At 39.6% G+C, this 22,166-nt stretch overlaps 1 protein-coding gene across 1 annotated transcript in view; it reads right to left on the bottom strand.

Annotated features, from left to right (window-relative positions):
* Positions 1 to 7,035: 7,035 nt before the first annotated feature.
* The window catches only part of adgrb3 (adhesion G protein-coupled receptor B3), a gene marked incomplete at its 5' end in the record, with an annotated part of 112,241 nt that continues 97,110 nt past the window's right edge, over positions 7,036 to 22,166 (bottom strand). Inside the window, 12 exons of the mRNA XM_080507948.1 lie at positions 7,036 to 7,299; positions 8,607 to 8,711; positions 9,565 to 9,600; positions 9,744 to 10,423; positions 12,010 to 12,049; positions 13,412 to 13,507; positions 13,920 to 14,091; positions 14,404 to 14,502; positions 14,850 to 14,935; positions 16,664 to 16,730; positions 17,129 to 17,198; positions 18,914 to 19,064. Coding sequence (XP_080364074.1) covers positions 7,111 to 7,299; positions 8,607 to 8,711; positions 9,565 to 9,600; positions 9,744 to 10,423; positions 12,010 to 12,049; positions 13,412 to 13,507; positions 13,920 to 14,091; positions 14,404 to 14,502; positions 14,850 to 14,935; positions 16,664 to 16,730; positions 17,129 to 17,198; positions 18,914 to 19,064 — 1,791 coding nt within the window. The 3' untranslated portion in view covers positions 7,036 to 7,110. The remainder of the gene's footprint in view (positions 7,300 to 8,606; positions 8,712 to 9,564; positions 9,601 to 9,743; positions 10,424 to 12,009; positions 12,050 to 13,411; positions 13,508 to 13,919; positions 14,092 to 14,403; positions 14,503 to 14,849; positions 14,936 to 16,663; positions 16,731 to 17,128; positions 17,199 to 18,913; positions 19,065 to 22,166) is intronic.

Genomic DNA, 22,166 nt, shown 5'->3' with positions numbered 1-22,166 from the left:
GATTCAAACCAAGTGTTTTCTTGCTGTGAGGCAAGAATGCCAATCACGAAATTCACTATACATTTATGTATAGTTGTTTTTTTATGCCCTGTTAAAGCTCACAGCTGAAATAATTTGGAAAATAAGCTTAGGCAGCTTAAATGCTCCAAACCTTATTTCGCTGCTTTTTTCCCCCGCATATATTTTTTTCCTAATGTAATGTTGAAAACTCAATTTTCAATCCCTTAATTGTTTATCATATAGCTACTTTATGCAACCCTTTTCATTATTGACTGTTATTAATACTGTGACAGCATGGAAATTGTTTTGTGGTCAGAAATGGCTTAATCTGTTGAAGAGCTATGAAGCATCAAGTCTTAATGAGTGATTTTGTTAGTGAGAGTGTAATTCTCCACTGTGGGGCTCAGGTTTTTCAAAATATGAAACGTTTCCCGGCAATAAAGACACGCATCAAGTGGCGCTGACAGTTAAGTGCGTGTGTTCCAGGATTAGCACATAACCACTCAGTGGCTGCCTCGGATGGATTTGCATGAAATTTTGTGTGCGTGTCTAATTACGGTTTGTGGTAAGCATACCTTGTCATAACTATTGTGCAAGCCTGCTTTGAGTTGAACCATTATGTGATATGCCACCCCCTCGTTCGCTAATAAACCAAATAAGCCTTGAGCAAAAAATAAATAAATAAATAAATAAACACGAGCTGGAGGACGCACACAGAGAGGAATGTGTGATCAACATGTCAGATCAGAGGATTTTTGCTGTTCAACTGTGCAACTTTACTTGTTATCCCCCATATTCAAAGAGCCAGTCACGTTTCATCTTCTCTTTCCTCCCCGCAGATCCTTTTAGGCTCCTTTTGCTTGAGTATGTGGGAACAGTGATATGTTTTAATGAATAAATGAATGGATCTGTTCAGGAAAAAAAAAAAAAAAAAAGAATCTGCAGTATTCCCTCTGCCAGAGGGCCACATAAAGCAATTTATTCAGGCCTATTTTTTTTTTTGTGTGTGTGTACTTGCACCATACATGCATATAATCTCTCATATAAATTTTGTTTGCTCAAGTGTTTATTTCCGAGACTCATTGTTGGAATCCTTTTGGGCCGTTTTGGCTATGTGTTTGCTCGTGTTGAGTATCCAATGATTTAAAGTACTGTTCTGAGCTTGTCACACCACATATATACCTAAGATTCTCTACTCGTAAGAACAGGAAGAAACTCATAATTACTTTCACTGCTCACATGTGGTTGGAAGAACATTTGTATGAATGTGCAATCATTGGAATTTGCATTATGGTTACACTGTAAAATAAATACATTTAAAAAAAGAAAAAAAACAACATTAGACTGTCGAAACAATCTAATTTCAATTCATGTTTACATAATTCAGTGATAATTTTCTATCAATCTCATCATTAGTTTGACACACAATTGAAGCAATTATTTTTTTTTTTTTAAACATTATGAAAACGACTACATTTAATCAAATTGAACTTTGAAAAAAAAGAATTTGGGAAATTACAGTGAAAAAGTCCCAAAACTTTGTCTTAAATTAGTATGTCTATTATTCATTCTATTGATGTCATGGCACACATTTTGTTTTGAGTGAGATTCTATCTCCGTCTCCAGTTTCAGGCTCATTGACTTCCCCTCCTCATGTCTGATTGCTGCACTGACGTGTTTCACCTGTGCCTGAGTGCGTGATTGTGTTCACCTGGTGGCTGTGGTATATATTGGGAATCTTCTGCGTGTTCTGGTGGTTGGGTCATCCATGTTTGTAGAGTGTGCAGTGTCTCAGTCTGGTTTCTCGCGTGTCTGAACTTCCCAATGCCTCAGCAATAGTCTCCTTCGATCCCTAGGATTTTGTTATGTTGTATTTTGGATTTGCTCCAGTAAAATGAGCTTCTGTTCCACAAACAAGCAGTATCTGGCACATTGAGTCATCCCCTGAGGTGTTCAATTTGTATAAAATGGAATTACTTTAAATTAAATGATTCCAAAAAACAAAATATCAAATGCAAGTTGATTCAAAACATATTTTTTTGTTCAAATTTGCTGCCGGATCTATTGAATTCTTGTGGTCGATCTGTTTGGTCCTGTAGTATTGAAAATGAAATCTTTGCTGCCCTTGCTAAGAGCGAAGGTCCAACAACAGAAAAAGCAGACAGTTTTCACACTGCTGGATCAAACCGCAAATACAATACTAACAAATTAACAGTAAATGTCCCAATTTCAGAGTCGGCCTGAATGTTCAAATGACTCACTTTAACCAATGCCTATTTTTATTATTTAGAATTTCCAAAACATCAAAAACAAGTTTCTGGTATTATTATGCACCTCTTTTAATTTATTGGAGGTTGAGAAGTCAAGATGTTGTTTGGCGTCATATTGGCATTACTTTTCTTTCTCAGCTACTATTTTTAAGGGCATTTTAAAAATAACAGATGTGATTGTGTGAAATACTGTAGATGCCAAGAGGAATTACAGAAGACTGTACCACTGTCAGGGGGCTGCTGTACCTATCATCTATCTTACTGCTCCACAGAATGAAGACTATAATGCATTATACAGTGCATGGAAAGTACCTCCTTCCACAGTTTCTTTTTTTTATTGAGGTTTTCAGAACTTTTTCTTCGGTCCCTGTGAAACTACCCCCAAAAGTACATTTAAAGTTTTATATTTTGTAGCTGAAAAATTGACAAATCAAACATGAGCATTAGGATCGAGGCATGACCGGATTTATTGGCACATATTAAACTTGGACACTTAACTTAGCAGCACTGATTGAGATCTTTATAACAACCCTTGTTTCTATTTCATTTATCCATCTATCTATGAAGCGAAAGTGCCAACCGCTACACCAGTGCGGAGCCTGTTTTTAACCCACAAGTGGTGCACGAAGACCCCAAACTCTCTAGAGCAAACAAAAGGGGCAAATAATGCAATGGAGGAACATGGACAGAGCGGGTATAAAGCGGGTATAACTGCGGTCATTTGCAACGTCCTACAACTTGCGTGTCCCTAAAACATAACCACCCTGTCAAACAACAACCCCCCCCCCCGACACTTTGATTATGTCCTCCACTACATTCACCGTCATGGTTTCTGTGATGTTCTTTGGGTGGCCTGGAGGTTTTCCTCTGGGCTTTAACTCCTCTGACAGGCCCTTGATAGACGAGCAGTTTGCCTTACCCTTCAGTCAGGCCTCTGGGGAGGAAAGTGACGCAGGATCAATGTAATTATGTTGATTCAGTGTTTGCAGACCCCCGAGCAGGTTAACCTCTCCGCTCTCCCGGGCCTGTGGGACCTGCCACTCACTCACTGCTGTATATGAAGACTTGCCCACCAGGCTTGTCAACGTGTCCCGGCTCAGTTTACAAACTACTAAATGACACGACTTTCCACTATGAGATAGCATGCAGGGCGACTGGAGCCATAAATCTTGGAATTTGGGTCTCGGAAAATGTAACCATTCATCATAAACTTGATTCAAACGGTCAGTAAAGTGTGAGACATTAAAAGTCATCGGTGTTGTTGTTCTGTAGAGACAATATTTAGTGTATTTGAGTTCATTGGTTATTAGTATAGTCCTTGTTTTCAAGTGTTCGTGCTCTCCAGACTTGACGTAACACTTGTTCCAGAAAGAAGGAGATTAATGAATGAATGATGAGGCGTAACGGCATCAAAACATCTGAGACGCACTGCAAACATGAAACAATTGGTTATGAGCAACAAAACTTCCCCGGCTCCTGCAGTCTGTGCTCTCTCCTCTTCGTCCAGCAGTGGAGCTGGACGTGTGACGGTCTGTACCTCCAACCCTCATCTGCAGCCGGAGGATGAGCCTGCTGTCTGGTGCAAACTTGTTTGCTTTGTGTTTTCTATCTTGTCCTGTTTCTCACATACTATACGCCCTGCAGCTCTGCATCCAGTTCTTTAGCCTCCCTGAAGTGACTCCTTGAAAATCTAACAGATACAAGTGAATAAATACATGCTTTTTCATCTTTCCAGGGGCAGTTTAAGCCGACAGGTTTTTCCACAGATTTTGATTTTGTTGGGAAGTTCGAAATATAAAAATGTTACATGACTGCACAGATTGCTTCAAATTCTAATAAATCACATACATGGAACATAGTTTTTTTAAATTTGCTTTACAGTCACAGATGTATATCTCCATACTGGCTATATTGAGTTCTTTGGGATTTTTTTTTTTTTTTTGGGCCGTCCGAGGTTCTCCTTGTATTTAGAAAACAATATGGGTATAAATTTTGTTCTTTGCCTTCGTACAAAATTGTACTCACTGTACATCTGTGAAATAATATTTCTCACTGTATTACATGTATGTATTACGTTATATGTATCACTGTATGATCACTGTAATTCAGTGTGTAAATACTCAACAATGCTGGCTAACCTGTATGGTTGAAATGTTCAGACACATTAGCAACACAAGAGCGATGAAAGAGCTTAAAATGGCTAAAGACTGCTTTAAAATGACATAAAGCAAAGCCATTTGCAAATGTTGAAAATAAAATCAGTGATGGGGGCACCACAATTTACTCTTTTAGTGGAAAAGGGTGGAAGATTAGACGCAAACCCGCTCAAAGGCTGAATATAGTTCAATTCAATCCAGTTATCAGACAAATTCTTAACCCAAGAATAATCCTTTATTAACTCACATAATAAAAGAAAGACAACATTGAGTCTCCTGTTTTCAGCATTCTCTGTGAATAAAAATAAAAAAATGCATTCCGTAGCTCATGATGTGTGTTTTCTTCAGATGACCTTGCAAATAGGGCTGCTTTGGTTGAGTGTGCAAAAAAAAAAAAAGAAGTTGGTTATTTCAACATGGTGGCTTTCAAATGGAAAAAAACAGCCATGGTTCATAGTTCCAAAATGAGTAAATGTAATTATTTCAGCCTACCGATAGTTTTGTGTTAGAACAATACTGCATTAGAACTGTGCCTTTTCACAGCTAATAGATGCACTCCAGTCACCACTGTGAGTCAAGATGAGCTCTCAGTCTTGAGATCCATAAACTGAGCACTTATCATGTGCATGAAAAAAAAGTAGCTTTCAGCATGAAACATATCACCAGAGTCGGTGTGTTTAAAGGCACTTCCATCTATTAGATAGCAGATCATTAATGGAAAAAAAAAAAAAAAGAAGCTAGTCAAAGACAGCACTGCTGTGTATAATTAACCTAATTATGTCTGGTAGTCCAAATTGAAATGCACTGTAAATTCAGACATTAACGTTGAGACTGAGCCCTGCCCTCCATCTTAATTTATGTTGTGACCACGCCAAAAGAACAGCTGAGTCCCTGTCGACTTGAGTCCTGTTTTATGTCGGATTTCTCCTTTTTCTCCTTTCACACTTATTTTTCGCCTGGTGATAAAGATCTGAGTCACACCTCCTTCCCCTCCTCTTCTTTCTCTCCCGGTACATCCTCGTCTCCTCCTCTCGGTCTGCTGCTTTGCAGAGGGATGACGGGGTCTTGTGGCGGCGCTCTTGTTGCGGTAGCGTCGACTGCACCACACAGACCGGTACACAGAACAAACAAGGCCCCTCCCCGAGCCTCCCCGTGAGCACTCCACACTGTCTGGATCCGTCTGTCTGATGAAACTGATCTTATCAGGCCACCCTTCCAAAGGTGCACAGGCCCATTAGCAGTTTAAATGTTCTCCATCCGAATTCAGACATCAGACACGAGGGCACAAACCCTCTACTGACAGTCAAACAAGTGACATGAGTTCTATGTACGAACTTATCTACCTTTATATAGGACTGTGACAACTTGCTCCAAGTTGGGCAGACAAAAATACACTAATGCAACTAATTTCTTGTTCAAATTATACAAAAAATTTTTTTATATATATATATATATATATTTTTTTTTTTACAATTTTCAATGTTCATTGAATCATTGTGTCTTCAGAGGCCAAATTAAACAGGTCTTATAAAAGAAGTGAATACATGTTGGAAATGGACATATCTCACAGTGTCTACTGCAAAGAAACAAAATTTAAAAAATGGTTTGCGAGAAACAACTTTGTCACAGCTCAATGAAAGATGAACTTAACCTAGATGAATAATCTTAGCAGTGATGAGACATTAACTTATTAGAGAAGTCTTGTTTTCATGTATTGCAAAACTTCCTATCCAGTCATGTGCAAACATTTTCTGAGTAAACCATGATGAGTGATTTGCGTCACAACCAAGAACACAATATAAACTTGACACAACCTCTGAAGCAGTACGAACATATTTCCTCTTTTATTTACATTCCTTTTCAAATGTTAACATTTTTCGCTATAACTTTTGATCAGGTTGGCATTTTTTTTTCTCATTAAAATAAATTGGCACAAGTAAAACATATGTAGACAAAAGTTTATTTACACCATACAACATTTTGTTTTTAAATATTTTATACAGAGCTGCAGATGAGAGAGCTTGCCGGGATCCTTCAAGCAGATTCTGCAGTATTAAAGTTGTGAAATATATTATTTATATAAAAGTGAGTATTATCTTTATTGCATTTAAAGCAATGAAGAATGTAGCTTGACAAACATTCATTTTAATATGACAGAAAAATCCTCTTTGCCTCCCATGTTTTATATTATAAAGTAAAAAGTGTAGTAATGGCCAAACAGACTGTTATAAACTTTTTAAAAACCTGCATAAATATATACATTGTGCTCCCGGGTCCAGTTTTATGAAATAAAAACTGGACCCGATGAAGCTGGGACGACATGGCATGTCATTTTGCTTTGTGAGGTTTCGTCAAGAGAGAACACCTTTTTTAGCCAATTCCAACAGATAATTTGAAACACATGATGGTAAATATTATACACCAGGCTGCCCCACACTAAGTACACTAGTGAGAATACAAAAGTAACACTGATGTTTTTAATCCCTTTTTTTTCTTTTTCTTTTTTTTTTTTTCTTCTCTCTCACCAGTCCTTATATTGTATTGGCACATAATGTCCCTGCCACGCTCATATAATCCAGATATGTATGCCAAGGCTGTTAGAAAAGTCTGTTGCTTTATTCAGTGCAAAATACATCCCTTTCTCCTCCTTTTTTCTAGTTTTGCATTTTCTCCTTCTTCGCCCTCTAGACTTCGGTTTGGAAGTCTCCCTCCTGGACATCTAAGGGTAAGTTGACACACTTCTCCCACTCTGCAGGCGTCATCTCCAATGAGTCCTTGGTGTCAGATTCTAGTACATTCATAGTGGCGTAGTTCTGGTACTCACAGGCTGGATTGTAGCTCTCCCATGGGTTCTTGTTTGGCATTGCCTTGTCCTGTGAAACATGGCCAGTGGGGTGTGATATTAATGGCATGACATCCTCCGGAGTTAAACAGTTTTTTTTTTTTGTTTTCGTTTCTTTTTTTAAATAAAAAAAATGACTTTTCCAATGAAATCAGCTCATTCAAAAGGGTATTATATGAAATCCTACTCGCTGCTAATTGAAAATAATGGATTAATGCTGTGGAAAGCATCAAATAACAAAAGATAATGGTAGTGTATTAAATATGAACATGCTCACGCTATTTTCATGGAGTCGTAGCAGAACTGTGTTTTCCCCAAGCTCAGAAACTGGTGCACTATATGGGCTGCATGTGTGAGCCATTCATCTGAATGTGCTCTCATTGACAGTCCCAAAGACACTATTGCAAATAAGGCAGACAAGCTGCTCCCAGTCAGGGAATATAAAATGGATACTAATGTCTGCAGTCAGCTCTGCAGCAGATTCATTTAGCAGGAGAGAAAAAAAAGGAAATGGGGGGGGGGGGGGGGGTTGAACGTACTGTACTTATCTTTTTCTATACAAAAGGACTTGCACTAGTAACTAAGCAACAAGCCTCAAATTGCATTGTACTCTAAAGGTGATCGAAATGTGACAGAACAAGGATTTTATGCAACCAAAAGGCTACAGGATAACACACATTGTCTCTTGGTTTTGCTGTGTTTTGTCAAAAGCCCAATTTCTGTTTGCTGCATTCGCTCCAAAAATATTGCTGCTTGTCTGAGACAGATGGATAAAGCTTGACATCCCAATTGTGTAGTGCTCCAGCCAGGTGTGGAGACAGATGGTGAGACTTTTGATGTGCAGCAAGGTCATGAAGAATTTGGAGAATTAGCCTGACAAGGAAAAGTTTCCCCTTTTACACAGTTGCCGTCAGAGAACAGCTACATCAGGGTAATATTTGTATAGATGTTGATAGATTAAAAAATCTGCCATGCATTAATGGAAAAAAAGGGATGGGGTTGCTAGGTAGGTAAATGTGCATGTAAATAAAAGTGCATTCATGGCCTTGCATTGGAATGGATGCACTCTACTGCAATAAGATTACCAAAGGTCTTTCTTCCCTGTGACTGGCCTTGTAGAGAAAATGCTCTGGTTCTTTCTAAAGGGCAGCGCCTCCACTCGCCACTCGCCTGCTGCTAGCAGGTCAGTGTCTGGATGTATACTTTAGTGTCATAATCACTCATTTGCACAATCACACACTATGTGTCCTGCAGCGGGGAGTATCTACATAATCGAGCATTTGATTGTTGCTCTCCTTAGCTGGCTAATGGCCACCCCCCTGGTTTCCTGTTACTCACCATGCTGCCCATATTTGGTATGTCTCGAAATCGGTCCAGGGTTTGAAATTTCTGATTCAGTTCCTGGAACAGCTCCATGTGTCTTTTCCTGGTGTGCATGACTTTCTGCAATGGCAAGGGTTTTCTCTTTGGTATTGACAGCCAATAATGGAAATGCATCTTCCTCTCCACCCCCTCCAACTTTGATCAATTTATTAGTGTCATGGTGGTTTACTTATAGGCCAGGTTTGGAACAAATCTACTCATCTCTGCATATATACAAGAGGCTGCCAAAATAAAGGAAACGCCGAGATAATTAAAGTTAGTGTTACAGGACGCTTAATGTTGAAGCATAATTCTTTACTGATAGATTGCCTCATTTGGAGTTTTGTTAGTGTAAGGGAAATCCTGATGATCAAACCTTGGCACAAAGCATCCACTTTAATGGCTAGTGTCCATTTGAACTAAGCTAAACCACAATGCGCCCCAAGCCAAAATATCTTCCAGTATCACAATAGTTTCTTTATTTTGACAGAGTTTACAATATATATGCAGAAGAGCCTGATTTAACAATGCAAAGGAAATGCTAAAACTTGCCAAAGGGGGTTTGAAAATGTGTTTGCAAGTCAATATAATCGCTATTGAAACCAGTGGTAAAATCAGATGTGAAATGTGCAAATGACTTTAAAAGCATACATTTTGAAAATCAACATATAGCTAATGGATGGAGGAGATGGAGGAGGACAAAATGTAGATGAGAACGGTTGCCCTGTTTGTCAGTTGACAGCCTTGCTTTTACCTTAACTGCACAGCATGTCAATAAATCTTTTCGAGTCAAGGCTGTGTAACTCCAATAAGCTTAAGAGGCAGAAGTACGAGTAAATCAAATGACAAACACAACTACAAAAAAAAATGGTCTTTCTTTGCATAAATAAGCTTGATGCATGTACCACGGAAAATAATCACTGTCTCTACGTACCTCAAAGTCCAGATCCGAATATCGTGACTTTCTTCTCTGTGAAAATAAAACACGAGGGAATAACATTATTAACCATTGGTTTCAGAAAATGTGTACGATATGTGTGAGGCATATTTTAAGATGTGGGGCAAAAGTGTTTATTGCAACTCTGTGTCCTTGGTGTTTCATCCAATATGTACCTCAAGAGAGCTCATAGATATTGTAGACCCTGTCTCACTCCTCGAGAGGCCGGCAGATTCTTCCATCTCGGCGAGGAAGTTCTTAACCGCCGTGCGAGGTTCAAAGGGCAACGTATGCATCTGCTCTGGAGCGCTAGGATACTGCTGCTCCAGGTTCACATTCATGTGGTCCATGCCTGACGGGCTGATATTGAAGTCAGGACTCATCTTGTAATGCATGAGCCTCTCGTGTGGCAGTGTATCCATAGTGATGTTCATCTTAGTGTCATCTTTCAGGAGGGTGGGCATGTTACCAGACCCCGACACTGCTGCTGCGGAGGCGCGAGGCATGACTATGTAGTCCGTCTCCATCATCTGCCCCTGCACTGGATGGCCCTCCATGTCAAGGCCACCCATGTCTTGGTCACTCTGGCGCATGGCGTCGTCGGTGCACAGGTAAACGGTGCGGCGCATGTCGGCGTTGCTATCGGCCATGCACTGCTCCTTCAGGTCCCCCACCCCCATCGGCATGTGTAGCGCTGAAGGCTGCTGGATAATCACTTTGGAGATGATGTTGCCAGGCAACGTGGAGTAGTTGAGGCCCTCAGGGGCCTTCTCATCCTCCTCATCGTTGAGGGAAATGCGGGAGAGGGTGCCTGTTATGGTGGCGGCACGACAAGAACCCATGTCTTTGTGGAGTGCTGTAGGACAGGGTGACACAAGGATTAGTAGGAGTTTCTCAGTGATGAAAGGAGTGTCACAATCTATCTGCCATTACACCGCACATGACCAAATAGACAAAATAAATAAAATATATGGGTTCAATATGAGCTTATTCCCACAGGGGATTGTGGTGCTGAGAGAAAACTGTAACAACAGGATGAATTACCGTGAATATGTGAATATGCATTTAGTGTGACATTATACTTAAATACAGGAAGAGATGACAACAGACGGTGTCTGTGACTCTGGGGGATGCTGCTGTAAATAAGCTAGGACGGGTTCATCTGGCCCAGAAATCCCCACTGCCATACTATAGAGCATCCTGCTGCTAACTTGGAGACATCAGTGATGACCTTATACACAAAATATATATTCTCCTAATAAAAACAACAGTTATCTCCTCAGAAGTACATTCCAGATATAAAAACAACCCTTTTCCTCCCCACTGAGCATTTTAATCTTTTCCTCATGAATCACCAGGAATTATGTGGTCCGTTCAAAACTGCAAGGGCGTTACAAGAACAACAAACAACATCGGATACGCTCCTTTCTGTTTGAGGCTAATTTAATGCACTGTGTGGACATGGGGAAAACAGTCTGAGTTTGGTACTCTGAGCAAAGTTTACACTTATACTCTGTGGGGTGACACTGCAGAATATTACTTCTGCTGCTGCTTGTAAGCAAACCAGCTAAAACTCTGTAAGCCTGCGGAGTCATCTGTGGGGTGTGCTTCTGTTTTTCAGCACAGCTTTCTCAATCTGGTCATGATTTATAAATGACACCTGTCTGCTCTGCCTTTTAATTTGGTGGTGTCCACTTTAGCTTTACAAGTCAGCGCAGCATGGGGTAATGTGGGTCAGAGGAGCTGCGCAGCCCTTTTCCGTGTCCTAACAACCTGTGTTTCTAAGAGCTCTGAATAATGGTCAGCTTAGTTATTCCCAGGAGATCCTTTAAGGATGTGCTCTTCATTGGTTTGGAAAAGATTGAAGAGAGACAAAGCTCCAGGCATGTGTGTGTTGCCACTACGAGTTAAAAGCATGTTAACTCGCAAAAGTCCTTTGAAACATGTAGTCATACGCATCCCGACAATAAATACTGTGGCTCATATACCCTAGGGCTACATAGAGAATTTAGAAAGAAAATGTTTTTTTTTTGTTTTGTTTTTTTAACACTTGTGTAAGTAGAGAAAGAAATCCTCTCAAAATTAGACACACAGCACCTACACACCTTCTCTATGACAGCATCGACGTCTTAATGAAAAACATAATTACAAAACACACCCGCCAGAAGACGAGAAAAACTGCTGCTATTTTTCCTTTATTGTAGTTATTTATTGTGGCAAAGCTGAAATGTAAAGTGAATCTCCAATTGCTCCATTTATAGTGTTTTGTTCTCAGATTAAAGTCGGTGTTTTGGTAACTGTGAGCAAAAAAACAAACAAAAAACCTCCTGTGGGGATTGTTGGTTGTTATATAACCTGTTCTATTTTTCACTGTCTAACCTCTTTTGGGCTTTCGACATGCGAAACAAGAGGAATGTTAATAAGAGACCATCTGTTCTTTACCTGATCGGCAGGCGATGTCCACATCCTTCTCAAAGTCCGTCTGTGGATGGGAAACAATTGGATGTTCAGAATGGCTCATGATGGGTATATCGTACACATAAGAAAAAAAAAACATGTTCATCTTCACTTGCCAGCTGAAAAATCTGGATCAATATTTTCAAAATTTCTATACACTTGACTGGGAGGCACCAGATAGAAACCTAGGGGCTTGCAAGGATGCCTTTTCCAAGTATGAGTTTCTCTTTTTAATTTTCAGTAAGCAATCGTCATAAAATCAAGACTAAAACACATACACAGTTTTATGACTTGACTAGTTCTCAGATTTTAGCAACAAACAAAAAGAGAACCTCGATTCAATAATAAAAATGCAATAGAAATTAATTGAAGACCTCAAATAGGTTATAGCACATCACATATATTAGAATAAAGTCCAAAGAAAACAGTCATTAGGAGCCAGCTGAGGTAATGCCTCTCACCACAGTAACAGACTGGCCAATTCAAATAATACATTGTAAATTCATCTGCAAGCATGAACGCCTCTCAGTAGTTTGCACTAAGGACAAATCTGTCAGACAGTCTTGTAAGTAGAACAGCTTCTACTGTGTGAATATTCATAAAGAAAATAATGAATTTTGTCCATTAGTTCAGTGGCATGTTGAAATACACATATTTGTATTAATTCAAAGTGGATGGGAAAAACAAGACACCATTTTACTCCTATGCTTTGTCCCAATAATATAGAAGTGTAAAATAAATAAATAAATAAATAAAACAAGAGGAAATATTGCTGCAACAGCAGCAGCAGCAGCTGGGAAGCAGTTTGCGCAGGCTGTTAATGACTGTATTGAACCAGGGGGCCCTGACACCATTCTGCTATCATGAAAACTATTTCACTCTGAGGGGTATTAGAATACTAATGACAGATCATTGCTATGATGTGCCAGTGGCATCGTCATGCAAGATGAAGAGACTGGTGTCCCATTTGAAAGGTCAAGAAGGGAACAGTCCTCCATTAACCAGTGAGAAGAGATGAGAGGGGTGTATGGAAAACATGGATGGCAAATTCAATAAAACAGATATAAAGGATCGGGCTTTGGGGCTAAGAAAAACGAAAGAGAACTGATGCCATTTATCAAAGGGCCAAGTGTCTGCCCCACAAATAATTGCAACTTTACAAAAGCATTTTGTGGGGAATTAAAAACCTGTGGGAAACAATGGCTTATCATTTATAAGGGACAAATGCACACACATAATTTAAAAGCGAAAATGCACAAAGCGCACAAGTCAAATTAGGGGGAGTCAAGAAGAAGGAGCATGTGGATTATAAATAACCAGGAAACATTGGGTCTGCTTAAATTATAGAGGCTCAAATGGTAGCAGATAACGGGGTGACTGTACCTACCATTATCTGAGCATGCCCATTAGGGAAGGTTCCTGTTGCATCACCGCTGATTGGATCTTGGCAGTTTCTGAGCCGACATCTGAAAGCATCTTGGACCTGAGGCAGGGCAACATTTTTATGTATAGCACATGTCGGCAACAAGGATTTTGCTTTACATTGAAAATACATGAATGACAAGAAATCCAGAGAATGATAAAAGCAAGAGTCAGAAAGCCAGAAGTCACGCTGGAGCACAAGAAAAATTTGTTTTTATCATGTACAAAAAAACTGCATGCTGTACTTTTAGCTATTATTGCTTTTTAGCTCCTGGCTTTAAATGCACCATGTTTTTTTTGTTTTTTTTGCACCACGTTTTTTTAATGTTTCACACAGGGGAACAATCAGAGTTCAAAATTTGTAGGCAAGTCCGATAATAAATGAGTTATGGATTTAACTACCAAACCACCTGCAGTGACATTGTTTATCAAAAACAGTTGTATTGCTCTCGGAGGTGGAACTGATCTTGTACCTCTCTCCGTAGGATACAGTGCACCATCACAATGACAAAACCCTGCAGCGAGTCAAAGACGGCGAAGAGGATTTGAAAGAGGATGGAGCGCTTGTCTGTCATGGCGAGCACTGCGGACATCCAGGTCAAAGCCAGCAGAGGTAGGACGACACAGGAACTCCACAGGGACGCCCTGAGGGAAAAGAAGAAAGATGGTGTTGAGGAAACAAAAAACAAAGAAGATGATGTAAGTTAGATGGCCAGGCCTCTACACACTGCATAGTATATATAAATATAACTCTAGAAATACATACTAACAGTTTGTATGTTTTATTCAACTTTTAGAGAAAGAATACCCCTACCTACACGTTTATTGTTCAGTGACTGTAACTGGAGCTTGAATGTACATAGGAGCTGGTTAAAATTATATAGGTGGACATGCTGTACATTCAGAGACTCCCTGTTGCATCGTGTTATTGATTCACTGACACTGACAGGCACTTACATTGCATTGCTAGCTGTAGTTGCTGATAAAGCAGTTGTTGATACAACACCACATTTGGCACACTTGAGAGTTAATCCTGTATGCGGCTCACTCATCTGTCTGTGGGACATAAGAGACAACATCATAACAAACAATGCTAACAGCCACTCACCCGACTTTGAATTCTCCCTGTCATATTAGAAACAGCAGAACCAGCCAACGTGTGGGCGTTTTAATGATTTTCATCTTGGACTGATTCTGCCACAGAAATATGAAGCCATGTCGCTCCCGAGAGAGATCTGACCTCTTTATGTTTATGCCTCTAATTTCTTTTCAACAGCAAGCAAAAGGAGGGCGACATCTGCAGATGTACAATGCAAATCAAAGCTTGTGTATATATTTGCACGATGTTAAGCATGTAAATAAAGAAGAAAAAAATGGGTACTAACAAGGATGTGCTGTCATACCCTGCTCGATGCTTCAGCTTCTTGTCCAGTATACCATCTCTGGACACTAGCTTATTAAACACCAGGATACCGATCACCATATTGACCTAGCAACAGAAAAGAAAATAACATTTTCTCTTAGTAAATCAACAACAAAAATATTATTTCAAAAGTAAATACAGTATAGTGTTCAATCCCCTGTGACCCTTATGACTTTCAGTGTTTTCCTGATGGTTGATATCATTTGCCTGCAGCTTCCTTTGTTTTGCCTAAAGTTTCCAGCTGCAATGAGCTTTGACCTCTACTTTCTATTGTTTATGCTTCTCTGTGACATGTCAGCCACTGTGTGAAACAAAGCCGCTACAACAGCCTCAAGAAAAGATCTGCCTGATGAGAAGCCCTTGTCTTCTTAAAGGCATCTTTTTCTTCTATTTTCCTATTTTTAGCAGAGAAGAAGAAGCTTTACCGTAGCGAGCTGGAAAACCCTTTAAATTTTAAAATCTATCTAAAATGCCCATTACTCAGATAAAGAGCCCATTAAGTATTTATGCAAACACATTTGGGTACGTTTTTATTCAACAAGATGTTACTATGAGATATCCGATTATGATTTTATGGTATCAATACAGTGATAAGAGCAGCGCAGCAGTGTTCATGCTGACTGCAGAGTGTTGTTTTTGCTCTATTTGCAGAGATTAGCTTGTGTTCCACTGAGGTTTGTTGCAAATTAAACTTACTGCAAAGCCAGACTTCAAGTCTTTGTGTCATTGATACTCAAACTGAGACATTCAGTCAGTAAAAAAAAAATAATCCTGAAATCACTTATTACAAATCCCACCACAGAACAAGTTTGACAGTGAAAAATATTAGAATATCCAGAGTGCTCTGTCCCTCTGACACAGACTTCGTGATTTGCATAATGTTCTTTGTGTAATTTCCTCTGTACAACTATGTAAATACAAGATGATTAACCCTAACCCAGTATATTACATTTTGGACATATCTAATGCATAAATACTTAATAACTTCACAGCTTCATGGAGGACCATTATGGTAAATGAAAGGGAATTATTTGAGCACATTGCCTGATGGGACGTCGCTCATTACTCTGACTTTGAAAACCACCGCGTGGTCCTTCTGTTAGACATTTTAACTGAATAATTTCTGATTTTCTTCACAGTGCAGTGGTACAACCAATATTGAACAACCACTAAAACTGATTTATTGTTCAAGTGAGTCTTGTTCTTTTAAAAAAGGGGTGTCAAATATGTGGCCTGAGGGCAAAGACTGGTCCCACAAGAGGGTGATGACCTTGGAAAGTGTAAGAACAAATAAGATATTAACTGCCTTCAAGACTGAAACCCAGAACTGATGCACTGCAAAGAAACAGCAGTAAAAGATGTCTACCCTACTTCTAGAAAAATAACATGAGCACCAAATAAACACCGTGAGGGTGAATTTGCAAACACGCTCACACCAAAATCAAGAGGGAGCATTGAGATGCTCATAAATGAAACTTTCATATTTATCAGCATTTATAGATTATGTTCTAATTTAATATCCAGCCTGAGATGTAATTGGGTTGTATAGTATATGTCCACTGAAAAAAAAGAAATTCAACCACTCTGCTTTTAAACAAGCTGCTAAGTGACGCCTCCTCAAAATGGATAATATTGTTCAGTGCACAGTGTATGGAAAGTTTAGAAATTGTGGAATAAATCACATTTTTATTTCTCATGTGGTTTTAGTTGGGGTTTTTTTGGTACATTGTAAATCTATATTTCTCATTCTTGGCATATCGAGATAAAGTGTGTATGTTGGTGACTGAGATGTACCAGAACAACAGCAGCTGCAGGTCCAACAAATGCATACAGGAGCCCGCCCTCCAAAGAAAGCCAACAGCTGCAGGAAAAGCAAGAAAAAACAAAAAAACGTTCACTCCCACTAAGGCATTAACATCCAAGTTAATGGTGCACACCAGCATACAGTTGTATTTCCCCACAATCATCAGGGGGGGAAGTGCCATATGCTGTAACACCATATCCAAACTTTCAAAGGGTAATAAAATGCTAAAGAGATTTTAAGCAGTGTTTATGCATTTGGTATCCAGCAGGGATACCACTCACATGAAATTGGGGCCTTGCTGTGCTATTTTTAAAAACTGATTGGGTTCATGGGACTTTGTTTATGGTACTATTTAGGATAAGTAAGTCAATGTAGAGGTACTTAATCATTACTCTTAAGTGTGACTATGAATCAACTGCATGCGTGTTGAATGGCTAACAGAAAATAAAACTTACTATGAGGGTGTCCCGTAGCCTTTTGTTTTGGTGAATCCCATTGAAACAGCAACAACTAAAGCTGGTAATCCTTTAAAACAGAAAACAATCAATAGTTAGTCCAGCAGTTCTAGTTTTCTTTTTAGGCAGAACTGAGAACGTAAATCCACTTTAGTCAGCCGCTGTGCCTTCCACTCATTACACAAAGTGCAAGGAGATTGATTCCACTGAAAGCCACAGTATGAGAGAATGTGCACATCTTAGAGTGTATGATCAACGCTATGCATTTCAATTTGTTAATCAACATATTATACAGTGTGGGTAGCAGAGGAGAACCGCCTGCGCCACAGCCTTGACAACATGGCAGCAGTGCATTGAGTTTGCAAAGCCACGTGGCGAAATGTCATCACCGTACTGTAAGAAATTCTTCTGCCCTTCCCTCCACACCGTTCACAGGGAGGGTTTTGCCGTATGGCTCCTCATTATAGATTAGTGTAATCGATTCCATCCTTACTACCGTGTGCTTCGAATATTAACATTTTGTCCTCTTAGAGCGGCGCAGGCAGGTGCTATTGATGTAATCAGTTTCCTGAAGGCAGGAGGCAAAGACCCTGTGGCCATCCAGAGCCTCTCTGCAGTGCTGAAGAGGTAAAGAGTGCCGAGTGTACACAAGCATGTCATAAATCACAGCGCGGCCAACAGCCTGCATGGTGGAGATGCTGCACTTCAAAAAGGCTGAATTAAGACACAACAGGTACAGGTTCCTACACGTTGCATCTGAAATCTATTATGAAAATGTCATGCCTTCATGTAATCCGTAGGGGATTAGACATTTTGACTTTTAGGTCTTTAAATGTAAATATAGCTTTTATATTTTGCACCGTACTGTTTTTATTCTAAATTGTAAAACAACAAGAAACTGTTTTATTTATTGTCTGATAATCTATTATGGTGTGTTTGAGAAATCTGTGTAGTGTACAACAGCCTTTTGTCCATTTTTTTTCTCTTTTTTGCAGCAAGCACTGGCACTGCAATGACTAAGAGAGCCTTGTTTGTTGCTAGGTAACAGGAAGAATGAGTGTGGGTTCTTTCATAATCAAATTGATTTTATTTTTTTTTAAAGAAGAGATTTCTACTAGTCTGTTAGGAGAAACTGTTTGGACAGGGATTCACACTGACATTTATCAAATGAAGCACAAATCCTTTGATACAGATACTTTGTTTATCTGTGTTTATTGACAGACATATGTATGCAATAGTACTTTGAAGATATATGGTTCTTGACATAATCAATAAAAAAAACTGCCAAAATACACATAAAATAGATACACTCTATGTGTCGTGTGGTCTGACCTGTAATTCAATTGTGATATGTGACCTTTTCACGATCTAATATTACAAAGGTTTGAGTGTAAAACTGCCAGTTCTCCAAACACACTGATCCCTGGAACCCTTTACCTTAGAGATAAAATCTATGCTGTTGCAGAGAAAATGTTCTGCGTCACATCCTCTTTATCATCCATAGGGTCAGTGCAACCTGCAACGGGAGAGCTGCACTAGTCTGCTCAAGGCCGGTCCATTTACCCAGCACACAGAGAGCTTGACTGAAGCTCAAAAGTATCACAACAAAGGGCCTGACAGGATGAGGATGAAGCTGCCCCATAGAGAGGATGAGAGTAGCTATTGAAGAAAGCATACAGTTACTTGGAAAGACACTGTGCACCAGACACATTGTGAGAAAATGGCACCGTGCAAGGTATGATGGGAGATGATAGAGAGGTTTATGGAAACATGCTGCTTACTCACCCCAGCCCAGACACAGAAAGCGCTTGCGGATGAGCCTTGTCCGAACATTTCCCGTCACGGCCATGTAGGACTGCCAGGCCTCAGTGAGGACCCAGCAGAACGATGCCAGGAAGAAGAAGTGCAGAAGGGCTGTCGTCATGACGCAGACACCCTGTTGGGACAAGTGTAAAGAGTCAGAGAAATATGTAGTCATCCTCTGTGGGCTGGAAGGGAGCATCTCATTTACAGAAATGTACCTAAATACAAAAACAAAGGTGTTACAAGAGCCAGTATACAAATCAAAGTGTAGCTCGCATATAATAGTGCTGCATCACTGAATCAGATGCAGACCCCATCAAATTCCACGAGTAAACAGATTCTCATGTTCCAAGATACTCCCTGAGGATACGCATCAATTGTATTGATATTTCTTTATTTCCTTGAACTATTCTTGCATGACCAGCAGCATATGCCTGTCTAGACCATCCTCTGAAGTCCCACCCTGTACAGTGAATGAAACAAAGCATCAGTCTGAACTGCAGCAACAGAGGTGGCAATCGTAGTTAAGATCAGAGCCCGCGAGCTGACACAGAATGCTATGGCGTAGCATTCCTCTGCACTAACCCTCATTAGTATGCTGGGGATCCCACCTGGAGGCATGTGAGCCAAGGTCAACTGTTTAACACAGACATAAGGGGAAAAACCCACAATATTGCTTAAATGATAGAGAATGTGCATGTCAGAGGAAGCAGATTGCATCCAGGCTTCACAACATAGTGGCACACATTAGCTTCATTAGCCCGTCCATCTTATTTCCTGGGAGAGATGTCTCCAAATGGGATTTGTTTCGAGGAGGATGAGGATTAGGAATAGAGAAATAGCCTTAAGACTCTTGTCATTGCACACAGATATTTGTGAGAGAGAAGAGATTAAGTTTTTTTTTTGCTTTTTTAGATTGTTTGCAGTGTGAGGCTGAGGAAATCTGAGTAATACCATACAAAGAGGAAAAGATTGAAGTGCATCATCTCTTCCCAGGGCATCCACGCCATACTGTGAGCTCTCCCAACCACTTTGCATTCCCACTGAGAGAGCCACACTCAATCCTCCCATCCCCTGCAGCGTTCATGGGGCTCACACAAGACAATAATCCTGCATTACTTCATTCCTGGGAGGTAGGAGGTGCTGTTTGTCAGTGAGAGATATTAATTATATAAACGTAGACTGAAATAGAAAATCTTTGTCGAGATTTGAAAATGTTCCACTGTAAGTATGGAATTTAAATCTAAAGTGACATAAATGTTCAAATATCATTGCAGGATTTCTTTAAAAATAAAAAATAAACTAGCCAGAAAAGGGGGGGGGTGCAATCACCGTGTAATGACATTGGGTCGTATAGTGGTGTACTGGTTAGCACCCTTGCATCACAGCAAGACCATCCCCATTTTAAGTCTTGATGACCTTCCTTCTGTATGGAGTTTGCATGTTCTCTCAGTTCGTGCCTGGGCTTTCTTCCTTTCAATTATTTTAATTTCAGAAAAATAAGTTATACTGCTAAGGGGACAATGATTGATGTGCTGCATTACTAAACTATAGTATTTGTCAATTTGGGCAGGTTTCCACTGTTGAATCATCAGCATGGTGCTCAGTTACATAACAAATGCATTATATGGTAATAAAATGCAGGGACTATTCTTTCAGCTTGTGGATTCTATTAAATGAATTTCCATAAAAATTGAGAGAAAACAAATATGAATCCGATTTTTTTTATACAACATTTTTCATAGTTGTACCTCAGTTTTAAGAGCTCGTTGTCACAAAGTTAGCAGTTCGATTCTACATTTTTCACATGTCTGTATTCCAAAGTGTTTTTGTATATTAACATTCTGTCACAATGAAGTCATGACTGAAATTCAGTTTTAAAGAAGATGCAATTGGCTTTAATATAAAGCGACTTTCTATTGACTTTAATCACTTTCGAGCTGCTAATTCTACAGAAGCCCATCTCAAAGCAACACGAATAAATCAAAAAACATGACACTCCCATTACAGTTCACCACCTGCTCATGTGCCAATTACAGGTGCGTGCAGATGCTTTTTGCAGAAATCACAAATATTGTGGGCTGTAAATCATTATTTTATAAGCAACCATTTATGTCCTATATCATAGCTGTCTGATACTCACTTCTGATATATTCATGCCTTTCAATGTGGTTTTATGAATTGAGTGACCTGTATGTAGAAGTATTGTGGTGCAGTTTGTGATTATTTCCAAGCATTAACATGAACAGCCAGTGAGAAATATCAGATATTGAAAGTGAAAGCAGTTCACATGCTGATTTTAAGCGTAGAAGACACATGGGGGATGGGTAAACCTTGTGGGTCTAGTATGTGCAGAAGCTATGCTGCCTGTAGGCTTCCACCAAAAGCTAATTCGGGTATCGCTGTTGCTCATGTGCTGTCCAAGGTTCTGAAAATAGAGCCCGCCTTGTTTCCTGGAAACAGGTCATATGCAGCCATTATGTTTCATGCTTCACTTGGATGCCTATACCATCCAGCCTCATTAGCCAACTGAAACAAAAGAGAATGCATGTGAATAGTGAGAAAGATGTGCGATGACAGTATCACGATAGTGCCGATTGGACACAGGCGCTCACACAAAAATGAGGTTGAAACCTAGAGTTCATGTTGCCCTTTAGAAAGGCAAATGCCGAGAGATGTTGAGCACACTGTGTCAGTATCCATGGAAACAGAGGAGCTGAGGAAGGGACCACGTTAAAACATTGCAGAGCTGATAGACACAGAGGTAAAGGGAGGGGGTGATGTGAAGCACTTCAAGCCAGTTTGGTAATGGCAGATTCTTAAGATTACAAAAGAAAAAAATTAAAGATTTCTTTAATGCAGACTAATAAAATTCTGATTAATAGATCTGAGTATAACGTTGTTTAATTGTTTTGAATAACTGAAAGCCGGATGAGCAAAGAAAGAGTACAGACATATTGCTGGAATGAGATATACATTTTTGTTATATTCATAGTGAGTTCAATAGCACCATCCTAATGTTCATCCCCTTAGACTTTCAGACATGATTATTTACAAGCCATTATGTTATTTATGTTCTTTAGGAATCGATTCATTGGTTGAATAGAGTGAAGCAGGCTTCAGGTCCCATTAACAGTGAATCCTTGTCACTAACACTCCACCACTTAATGAGCGTGGAGATTTACCTTACTGTGGAGGGCACATGTATTGCAATAATTAAAGTATTGTCCTGTGG

Source organism: Blennius ocellaris, assembly GCF_963422515.1.
Source record: "Blennius ocellaris genome assembly, chromosome: 13".
NCBI lineage: Eukaryota > Metazoa > Chordata > Actinopteri > Blenniiformes > Blenniidae > Blennius > Blennius ocellaris.
This window is presented reverse-complemented; position numbering and strand designations above follow the sequence as displayed.